Source organism: Sander lucioperca, chromosome 8 (genome assembly GCF_008315115.2).
Source record: "Sander lucioperca isolate FBNREF2018 chromosome 8, SLUC_FBN_1.2, whole genome shotgun sequence".
NCBI classification, from domain to species: domain Eukaryota; kingdom Metazoa; phylum Chordata; class Actinopteri; order Perciformes; family Percidae; genus Sander; species Sander lucioperca.
In genome coordinates, this window is record NC_050180.1 from 36,329,524 (window position 1) to 36,341,480 (window position 11,957).

The 11,957-nt window shown below is 40.5% G+C and overlaps 1 protein-coding gene across 2 annotated transcripts; it reads right to left on the bottom strand.

Moving 5' to 3' along the window:
• Positions 1-2,041: 2,041 nt before the first annotated feature.
• Positions 2,042-11,674, bottom strand: shox (short stature homeobox). 2 transcript variants are annotated; one of them, XM_031284326.2, is made up of 6 exons: positions 11,225-11,674; positions 9,339-9,547; positions 6,054-6,111; positions 5,797-5,885; positions 3,392-3,604; positions 2,042-3,039 (listed from the first exon to the last, which is right to left on the bottom strand). In XM_031284326.2, the coding sequence occupies exons 1-6, from the start codon at positions 11,469-11,471 to the stop codon at positions 2,950-2,952; spliced, it is 906 nt and encodes a 301-aa protein (XP_031140186.1). In that variant the 5' UTR covers positions 11,472-11,674; the 3' UTR covers positions 2,042-2,949. The 2 variants fall into 2 exon arrangements, with proteins under 2 accessions (XP_031140186.1, XP_031140103.1); XM_031284243.2 differs by having other exon boundaries at positions 5,797-5,906.
• Positions 11,675-11,957: the final 283 nt, after the last annotated feature.

Consider the following 11,957-nt stretch of genomic DNA (forward strand, 5'->3'; position numbering starts at 1 on the left):
TAGGGGGTACGGCACTCAACAGGACGCCATTTGGGCTAATTCCTGCATGGGGTTCAGACAATAGGCCACTATACCACATGGTGTAATTACTTTGTGTACACACATCTGGAATTAAGCTCCCAGAGGAAGCTAATACACTTTAAAAAAAAAGAGACCAACCATGTTAGATGTGCAAAATTTAGTATGTGTGGGAAGAACAAGTGGAGGGAGCATGCAAGTGTGTTTGTGCATGCGTGTGTATGTGCATGTGTGGCAGTTGACTTCAAATGTAAATTCTGATGAACATTGGCCAACGCTTGACCTTTTCATGTCAGCTGCTCAAAGTTAATCATTGCCGTTGAAACAAGGAGAAAAGACCCTCTTTGAGAACCAAGCTCAAAGAAGATTATGTGTCATATATACAGTATCCCTCAAATCTCTTGCTTGCCTTCTATTTTCCTTCGACACTTATAGGCTTCGCACTCCGGTTACAGCCATCTTGTTTCTATTTGGCGAAGTTACAGCCCCACTTTCCATAGCAATCCTATCTGTGTCATTTTGAAGAACACAGGCGGAGAGATGTACAATGTAGGGGGCTCCAGATTATGGTTGCATCTGGATTTTATAGCAGCTCAATTTTCCGTGCTGGTGTGTGGCTCAGATTGGATGTGATGAGCTGGGCTAGCAAACATGGCGTCTATGTGAATGTCAACTCTAGACTGATATTGATATTGATCCACAGGTTGAGACAGTTGCTGAGCATCAGCCACAACACAGTATGAGACACGGAGAGAGCATAAACCTGCGTCAGGATGTAGATACTGACATTAGAGAAGGAGATTAGCTCTGGTCTGCTGTTATTATCATGAAAAAGTGGTTAATTCTGTAATTTACAAGGATTACCATCTTCTTTGTGTACACTGAGTAATAAAGTTTCCATAGCAGCATGGCATTACTTTTGTGCGAAACTCAAAGTTCCTTGTGCAGCTTAAAACAACTGGTAAAAGTATTTTAAAACTCAAATACAAATATTTATAACTTTATTGATAGTTTACTTGTACAAGATGTACATTCATATTTTGCGATTCAAAAGGGGAAAAACAAACTGTACGATGATTCATGTTTAGGCATGCTTGCATATGAAATGATAATCATTTTAATGGGTACAACAAATTCCATGGAGTATTGTTCAATTCAACCATCCCTGAAATGTTTGTAAACTCGGACACGCTACATTTTTTTTTCGGCAAACAATGCACTACAGCCACACCTCCTAATTCAAATTTAACACTTAAAAAAACATACAAAAATAAATGCAAAGCCATGTAAAAATGTACACTTGTAGTTCAACGATTTCATCTTTCATAAACTTTCAGACAAAATAATAAATAAAACACCCATATGTTTAATTTAAAATGGAGACATAGATAAACAATTCTAAATGGAGGTCTGTTAACAGAGAAAATGTTTTTTGGAGACTGTTAGAGGTACATAGATCTTCAACAGATCTACATGTTTAGCACAGCTCTGACAGCAGTGTTTAAAAGGTTGTCAAAATAATCCAAATGTTCTGTTTTGTCTAGAACAATTTGTAAAATACAGTTTGAATTATCAGGAAATTAATGACGAAATGTCACATATAACATGCAGAATTAAGCTAATCATATTGTAAACAACTGCTTGGTTTGGATTACAATGCTGATTTGTTGGTTCTATTATGAACATTTTCCAATATCTAAAAGTAAATGGAATTTTCTAATGTCAGTAGAGTTATTATTAAATTATTTAGAACCTGACCCAAATTTCTGCAGCATCCCAAAAATGTGCTCATGTTTTCTTCAACAAGTGACAACTGCACCTGATGTATACAAAAACTGCTTGAATACATAGGAGGTTACGTGGGATATGGCACCTGGTAATGAGTGACTTTTCTCAAACTCAATAAAATATACACTGCTGTAGAAAAAACTGGTGTGTTTGGCAAAGAAATTCAACACTCCAACAGAAAAAAAAAATCATTGGGTCTCTTTATCGTTGAGGATTAACTGCTAGCTGTTTTTACTTTTTTGCTATTTACAGTATTGCACTTAAACTGCACACCATTGCATTTCAGTTTGACTGATGCTTTCTTCATATTTTCAGAATTACAAAAAAGGAAAAGAAAAAAGAACGCATGTATACCCTTTATCCAAGATAATGTCCTTTTTGCTGATCACACAACAATATCAAATCCCCCTCCCCCTTTAATTAGTAAAGTAGTATCTGCTTGTAGTGCCATTTGTAAACTCCCACATACAAGACCTGAAGTGCAAAGGCTATCTTCACTTCTTTACCCAGGATACAACACAACAAACAGAAAGAAATAAAGACAGAGAGAGAGAGAGAGCACGCTGTGAGGAGTAATGCAAACCAAGTCACTCCAACACATGCCCAGCAACGCAGAATAACATCTCTTCCCTCTGCAGCAAAGGAAAAACGAGTTGCTGCTTTTGATGTAGAACAAGTCCATAAGAAGAAGGTTATCAAACCGTAATGGCGAACTTTCACTTTGTAGGTGTGTGTGTGTGTGGGGGGGGGGGGGGGGGGGCATGTCGAATGGCAGTGTTAAAAACAGTTGTCGGGCGTGTATGTCAGGTGCGGATGGAGGCCAGTCCCAGAACGTTCCTCCTTTAGAGCTCATGCACTTGGCAGCAGCAGGGAACACAGTGGTTGGAGACAAATATGGTCTTTTTTAATGTTTTTTTTTTCTTCATTTTTCTAGTGAGGGTGGGGTGGGGGAGGGTATAAAGGTGAGAGCCGTTCCAATGCTTCGTTGAGGTGGTGCTTGGGTCTGTTTCCCCCATGCTCAACCCTCTGCATTGTCAATATGGCATCAGCCAGCGTCAGCGAGGCTCTGCTTTTGGCCCTGCTGCTGCCTGCCAGTTTGCTTTGTTCTAACGTCTTCTGGTCTGACGGGCCCCGGCCTGGCCCTCAGACAGACATCCACATGTGTTTGTACGGTCCTTGGGATGTGATCTGTGCCTGGAGTGGACTGAGCCACTGGCCCCGCAGAAGTCCTGCCTGTTGGGGCGAAAAGTAAAAGGTGATTTCATTGGTATTTAATTACCGTTCTCTACAAGTGGTTTGTTTTGGCAGCTGGTTTTGTGACAATTTTCTCGCTCCCTCCTTCTTTTTTTATTTTCCTCCTCCACTGTTCTCCCCCTTTCTCTCTCACACACACTCTCTCCCCCCTCTCTGTATGTGTTCCTCTCTTTCATTCTCACTCAGTGTTTTTGTTTAGTTTAGTTTTAGCTGTGAGTGTCACGGCCATTTCACAGGCTCAGTCTTGTGTGAGAGGCGATTATGGGCATCAGGCGAGCGGAGGGGCAGCCCGGTGGGGTCAGAGTCCCAGAGCCTCGGCGTGTTTTCTTGCCTTGAGTCGCAGGTCGGCGATGCTTGAGTTCTTGCTGTTGCTTTTGGCAGCTGCTGCCACCGCCGCTGCTGCAGAGGCCGAGTCGGCGAGCGATGCGATTGGTAGTCCAAATGGAGGAGGTGGGAACATCAGGTAGGGAGCGTGAGCAGCCAGGTGAGGGTGCAGGTGGGGGTGGGAGTGGGCGACTCCGTCCAACTGAAGCTGGGCTTGGACCTGCAGAACAGCAAAACACAAAGTTAGTCAGTATGGGCGCCGCAGGCTGCGTGTGTGTGTGTGTGTGTGTGTGTGTGTGTGTGTGTGTGTGTGTGTGTGTGTATGTGTGTGTGTGTGTGTGTGTGTGTGTGTGTGTGTGTGTGTGGTGTGTGTGTGTGTGTGTGTGTGTGTGTGTGTGTGTGTGTGTGTGTGTGTGTGTGTGTGCGTGTGTGTGTGTGTGTGTGTGCGTGCGTGTGTGTGTGTGTGTGTGTGGAGGTTTGAGGATTTAGGTTTCACAGTCTGACACTATTAAATTCCCCCTCTAATTTTACCCCCTCAAAGCTGTTGCTTACAGCGTGTTTTCTAAGAAAATAGTTAAGGGCTGCACTCTGTGTTTGGCCCTTTTTTCATGTCAGCTATTCTAAAAGTTAATGAATCATACATTGCTCTCAGACACTATATCCAATTTAATCATCTAGAATCAAAGTCTTTCTAGGATCTAGAACAGATTTGTTTAATTCAGACTGAGGACTCCGTTATACCCTTGCAAATATGCAGTCTTGTTATCCTGATTATGTATTCAATTGCATAAATAAACAATTTTGCGCTAAAAAGATATTCACATATTTGGAGTTATAAATATTTATCCAGACATATTCCTGAGTCAAGCAGGAAAAAAGAAACCATAAGGAGCATAGAATATCAGTTTTCACATTCTTGGCAATTATTTTATAAGAAGTAGGTGAAAATTAAGCATCCACTCACTTCAGAGGGAGAGAGCTGAGCCTGTTGCCATTCCTTATGTGTTTCAAACACCACAGGAAGAAGTGGGAAAACTAAAGTATTTCATGCTTTCTTCTCCAACCAAAATAGAACGATATACAGTTTTACCTCGACTAAATATAATTTTTTTCACTTTGCTCCCTTTCATATTGGCCTAAAATGACTTCAGTCGAAGTTGTTAAATAAAAGGGAAAATTAATTTCAACCGCAAATGTATCGTTGCACAGCAGCGCTGCAATGGCGTCCAACAAAGCCTCCTGCAAACAACAAGCATTGCCACACATCTCATTCACCAACAATCGGGTAACAAACTACAGCTGTGACTGATAACTTCCAAATGTGTAGTGCGATTACATCCGATTAAAATGCATGAGCACTGATGGAAAACCAAATTAACTTCTTGAAACTTGGTTTTGTGAAGTGTTTTGGGGGACATGACAGAAACTGATCTGTCACTGACAAAACAGGTTTGACGTGCTTGTACATTTTAGGGTGTGCGTGTTCTGTTTGTATCCTCATACACAAGTGCACATACGTTTATCAAACACATACACTTTTGTTTATTGAGATGGTTTTGGCAGTGTTTCTTTACTTGTTGGTTAATACTAAAGCGGGATGAGACATACTGTATGGTACAAATGTTTCAGGCCAGACTCGAACTTCAGACCTTGCAGTTACAAGTCATGCACCGTACCCATCCAAACCCCTAGCCATTTACGTGTTTTCTATGCAATTGTTGCATTGTAATATCAGTGCAGTCTGTGCGTGCTGCCCACCGTCTATATCAACCTCAAACAGCGAGCCTATCTCGGTATGCAGGCCTCAAGCCTCCACCCCTGCCAGTGCAGCTCAACGCCAATATCCATCAGAGCCCACTCCATTCCCCGCTTTCATCATCTCTTTTATGTGCTCGCGCCTGCCGCACCGTTGGCTTAATTAGGCTGCTGCTTTTCACGAGGGTCAAGCAGACAACACAGCAGCCAGGACGCAAAAGCAGATAGCAGCAGATCAAATGTCTGCCCACCTCTCGTCTCCCTGTACAGCTCAACCCTCTCCACACTGCCAGGAGGTGAAAGGTGCACTGAGGTCTGAGCTGCTCCCCCTCCAACACACACACAGTCTCTCATCACTCACATATAATAGCTGCACATGGCCTTAGATTCTTGCAAACGTATAAATATAGAATGCCTGTAGTTTGACACAGATTCCACCACAGAAACACACACACGTAGCTCCAACTTACACTCACTTTGACCTGTTTTTATAGATTCCACAGTCTTCATCCCTGCATTAAAAGATGCTGAGTAATCATCTCTTTTTTCCCTGTGCGTTTAACTTTTCTGTATTTATTTCTGCTTGTGTTCCCTGATTGGATTTTTTTTTATATATATTTCAAGCTTTGTCAGGTTTAATAAAAGAACATGGCCTACCTGTTGGAAGGGCATCCGGAGGGCACCCATATTGACATAGGGTGCTACTCTGCATGCGTCAAGGTGACTGCCGCTGCCCAGAATAACACCTGGAGAGAAGGGAAAGATGTCTGTCAGACAGCCAGACAGTTGTTATGTGAGATGAGCAGGTAACAGTTTTTTTTCCACATGCAGTTAAAAAAGTGTCAAATTGCAAAACTAAAATAACCCACCAAAAAAAGAAAATATATATAATATAATAAAAAAGCTACATTTACCTTTGTGCATCTGGTTTTCTTGTTTTCGACATTTGGCTCTCCTGTTCTGAAACCAGACCTGTAATTGAGAAAGCAAATTATCTATAAGAAAAATACATAAACAAGTATTAAATCCAGTTTTTAACAAAAATGTAATTGTGTCTTATATCAGGCGTTATTTTAATAATAATATCATTTATGGACAGGCCACTTAGGCTATTTGTCACCAACAAAAAAAAAAAAGGTTCACAGTTACATATGAGCAAATGAAATCTTGTTTAGCTATTGTTTCAATAAAACGTAAAGAAGATAAATAAGGCCGGAAAATGTTCAAATTGTATAAATGTCGGGAAAAAAACACCACTGATAATCCTGAAATGTAATTTTTAGCTTCTCAGTCAAAAGAGGAAAATTATGTGATATTATGTAATATTATGTGTTAAAATACAACAGCATGACTATATTATCTGCATTGAGTATAGCCACCACAATCACAGACCGTGTAGGAAAAATTCTAAGAATACTATGAACATATTCCGTCAAGATATCTTACAAAAAAGACACAAACAACTCCGTTAACCACCTTCCAATTAGCTGGCTGTCTTTGAAGCTGCAGGCTGCAGGCTACGGCCTATTGTTAATCATCATCAGCCTAATTTGCCTCGGTGAATAACATTATCTCCCCTCCCCTCCGACCCCCGCAATGATTATCATTTACAGATGAGAAATTAGCGACTGGTCGCGGGACCACAAAATGGGCAGAGTGATGATGATAATGATGATGATGATGATGACTCAAGGTGCCGTGAAGCCATTTTGAGCATTTTGTGGATCGGCGTTCAACATTGTGTCGATAGGACTGCAATAACTGAAGAGCCGAAGTCAACTGAAAATTAAAACAATTGTTCTATCTTTCAAATAATAACCTTCTACTGTATAGCCTATTTTTTTATATAAATATCCCAATAAAGAGATGTTATAGGAATATTATCGTATGCGATTTAAATAGCATGAATGTAATGTGCTTTGTTAACTGTTTACCGATTAAATTACATTATTATTATTATTATTATTATTACTACTACTACTACTAGGCCTACTATTAATAATAATAATAATAATAATAATAATAATAATAATAATAATAAAGGTACACATTGTAAATTGTCATATATGTATAGGCGGTGAGCCATTAGCTCTACAGCGTTAAATGGTGGTAGAAAAGGTGTTTATGAAAATCCCAGGTGATTTTGCATGAACGCACAGTAATCCCTCAGATAAATCAAGGCTATTATTAGACGGGCCCGGGATCAATTCCAATTACGCGCCAGTATGTTAAGCAAAGTGAACTACACTGGTTCAGACAGTTATTTCTTCATTAAGGGCCACTCAATGATGCGCTTCACAAATACCCTAATCTCGTTTCCTTTTTGATTTTTTATTAGAGACAGTGAATAATGACATTTAATTTAGCAGCGCGCCAGAAACCCAAAGATATTAGTCCTAAGTGAATTACTGCCTGCTCCTCACCAAGCTCTCATAACTTTCAATTAGATTCATTGACAGCTGCTCGGAGGGCAGGTTCACAGCCTGCAACAGCCCTGCTGCAACTCGCTCTCACTAAATCTGGAGACAACATGTCCCCGTGCCTAAAAAGGCTTTTCAAATGCCTACATTTGAAAGAAGAGACCGGGTTCTGTCAGTCATTTTGATGACAGAAAACACACACACACACACACACACACACACACACACACACACACGCACACACAGTCAGACCTTTATTAGCCTTTATGACGCATATTTACTTTATCAAGTATTTTAATGCACACATTATAAACTTTATTAGTTATAATTGCAATGTTATCCCGTATTATAACTACTGTCAATGAAAGCCCGACAATGTTCAGCTCAAAATGGTAGTCGGTGGGCTTATAAAGCTATGATGGGTTTTATTCATCCGATTAGATAGCCGAACAGCAGCAGAGTTGGGCCAGAATTGAGTTATTTCTAATCTGTTTTTATGGGAACACTACATCAAGCCAATGGCAGATATTACAAAGAAAATGAGGAGGGATACGAGTTGACATAAGAGCGCGTCCCCTGAAGCAGCCATTCAGGCTCTTCATTCATTTTAATCATTAGTTGGGATTTTCTTTCTCCCCTAAGGTTGCTGGGATCGTAAGAGTAGGCTGCAGGCCTATACTGCTGCAAGTTCAGGTTGTTACATCGCGGATGATTTACAGTAGTTTAACTGTGTTTGATATCACTGAACTCACCCTGTACAATTATAGACGTTTCTTTTTCTCGTTATTTGAACTACTTGTTAATTACACCACAGAAGGCACAGCCATTCATGTGGTCATATATTCAGTCTAAATGTGAATTCAATTCAATCTGCAAGATACAGATCCTGAAAGATCCACAGTAATCGTACAGACATTTGTATACAACTGTCACAGTGAAATTGCAACTCCCTGCAGGAATATTACGACACCACGAAGAGGGGGGAAAAAAACCTAGATACATTGAGTACCACAGACACTTAATCAAATCCCCATAAGAATAATGAATTAAGGAATAAAGAATATTTGAGATGTTATCACAACAGGCTGCATCATTCAGCTCTCAGATTTGTTAGGAGACTAATGAGCTATTGACGGTTTTTTTTTTTTTTTTTTGCATATTGCAGGACACACACACACTGATCTTTTTATATCACAAAACACAAAAGAAACGTTTTTTGGTATGATTTCAAAATTACACGTTTTTCGCTTGTTAGGCCTATATTATTACAAGCTCGAAAACATGATCAGCACGAGGTTAAACTCTGCAAACTGGGTTATTAAAAATGGAAAAGGAAAGGGGAAAAAATCACTGCATTGATGTTCAGTCAGTTCAGATATTTTCTTACAGTTTATTAGGCTAAGTGTGCTAACTGTTTTATAAGAAAATAACTTTGAGGTTCCATACAATCTTTTTTCATGTGGCACACTATTTTGTTTTTGATTGTCTTGTAGCATAAATCAAGGACTGATTAGATCATTAACAAAACACCCTCATATCGCGATACCACTGAATAATTCTACCATGCTGAAGAATTGTAGTCTGACGATATAACGTCTTACAGAGACCTTATTAATATCACTTCAAAACACCGTGTATATTGTCACACTGACAAGCTACCTGCAAGAACATTATGAGGAAAAACACCGTTTCCTGCTCACACGCAGCCCCGCTGGGATTACCATTTTGAATCAGATAAGTGGGAGAAAGAAAGAAGAATAGAAAGAAGGAGATCCTCACCTGCACCCTGGCCTCGGACAGTCCCAGCCGCTGGCTCAGCTCCTCTCTCATGAACGCGTCCGGGTAGTGCGTCTCGTCGAAGAGCCGCTCCAGCTCGTTGAGTTGCTCCAACGTGAAGTTAGTGCGACTCCTCCGCTGCTTCAGTTTGCCCTGTGCATCCTCGTCCTCCGACTTCACGTCCTCCTTTTTCTCCTTACACTCGTATATCCCTGTTAAACGGCCCACGGTTTAGAAAAAAAAAAAAGAAAGAAAAAAGAGAGGATATGCGTTTAAATTCTGGACATCTTTCCTGGATGAGTTACAACACACTATCTCTCTCCCTTATTCACACAAGCACTGTATTGGCCCCTCCATAGCCATATACACTGGGCCCTGTCAGGGTCCTAAGGCCTGGCAATTTGGCAGCAACACACACACACACACACACACACACACACATTACACAGCCTATTTCTTCAAAAGAGAGGGGCCTGTGGCTGCATTTCCAGCCTCCATAAGTCAGTGTGTATGTCAGTGCTGTTTTGAAAGTAAATCAGTCGATACAGGCCATGTAAGCCTAATAAGGATCTGAGCGATTTAAAGAGCAGAGAATTAAGCCCCGGCTAAACGGAGAAGATTAAGGCCTAATTACTCGCCTCCGTGAAACAGACTAGGTTGTTTCAGGCTATAAATAAAAAATGGTCAGTCTTAACATTTAATTTCCTTTTTTCACTGAAACCTTAAAATGTCTGTATTTCACACCGTGTAATACACTGTCAGAATATAGGCTATTGATTTATTTTTGGCCTATGCTGTAGCCTATTAATTATCAGTGTGTTATTATTAGTAACAGACTTGACAACTGCTGCACTTACTGGCCTGTTTGGTGAAAATGTATTTTTCCATAACTGAAAGTCATGTATTAATATAATGTAAAATGCTTATCAAATGAATCCCATGCACAGAGAACCAGTCTTCCTCTATTAGGGTGTATGAATACAAAGTGTGATGCAGAATACAGCTAATAATGCTGACCCTTTTGCTCTACATGTAATATGTAATATAAATACAGAAACAAGTTGAAACTGCCCACTGCACACTACCTGACTGCTGAGTGAAAAGAGGCCTGTCCTGCTTTTTAATCAATCAATAAATAAATAACAGGCTTTTTTTAAGGGAGATCCATTTTTAAGAGCGTGTTCAGTGACAGATTTTTTCATTTACAGGAATTTAACAGCTCAAAGTGTGATTTTCGGGTGCATAATTTAAAGCAGTATGACAACGCATCCAGGCTATATATTTTAAAGGGGACACTACATCACAATAGCATTGCAGTTCAACTTTTAAATGATGCCAAATATAATATAAAATGTCCCTCAGAATTCCTGAAATACTGTAAGAGATAAAAGAAAATAAAGTGGAGTATGAAAGATTGCCATACACTTTATAATGCTTTCTTCAAGATTATTGTGGACCAAATATGTTCGTGTTGGCACAAGATGTTACATTGTAAAGAAAATAAGGCTAAACTTGGTATTAAACACCACATTTATTATTTAGGCCTAATTATATTGTTAAAAATATATAAGAAACGCCACAGTGATTTTTCGTTTGGCCAAAGACCGAGTGCATGAAAACAATCATCAAATGGTTAAAACGACGATCAGACGAAGGGCCCACCTCCTGCTATGTATAATAATCACTGTAACAACAGAATAATGTGTTAACTTTGTAAATCTACTTGAACTAAACGCGCGCCGTTGGGTTAAGTAAACTCTCTTTACGCATGGATTTGTGGGGATTTATACAAACAGGAACGTCGCTCTCGATGCAAAAAAAACTGAACTTGAGACATTTCCCCGACACAATACGGAGCATTTTTCTTAAAATTAAAATAAAAGCCTTACCCTCAGTCGACCTCGAAACATTAAAGTCCTTCAGTTTCTCCTTTTCCAGCTCGACGTGGTCCTTGAACAGATGCACCGGGCAGTGGCTGCCCTCCGTTATGTCCTGCAGGTTTGTCTCCGGGCTGCCCAGCTCCCTCGCCCTCGTCAAGCCGCTCTCCAAAACTTCCCTGTACGTGATACTCTCTTTGCTGCTCTCCTTGGTTTTCTGATCGAAAGATTTCGACACAAATGCCGTAAGTTCTTCCATGGTCGGCTCTGTGGCTCAGTAGTGGTCCTGGTCAGGGAAATCCACCGTGAATTCTCAGTGTAGGTTATAGGCTATACCTTAGCGTGTCTATGTAGCACCAGCACTGCTCACTGGATACGCTCTTTTTTGGAGGCTGGCAGCAGCGATAGATAGAAGGGGTGGAGAGGAGGTGAGATCACTCCTGCTGTTGTGACTGTGTATTTGAGAGCACACTATTTATACACGGCCACCTCAGCCCAGCCCCCCCACCCCCTCTTCCCTACGATCTCTGTGTCTTGAGCAATTACAGGCCGGCTCGACTTTGCAGAATTTAACTTTCAGCAGCTTTTTTTCTTCTTCTTCTTCCACAAATCAATGATGAAGCTGGTGGAGGCGGTTAATTGAATTACGGGGTCATTAAAATGCCTACGGTGGCTCAGTCCTGCGAGGAGGCTGTATATGGCTGTTATGTCTAATTAATTCGGCGAAAATGTAATTACCGCCATT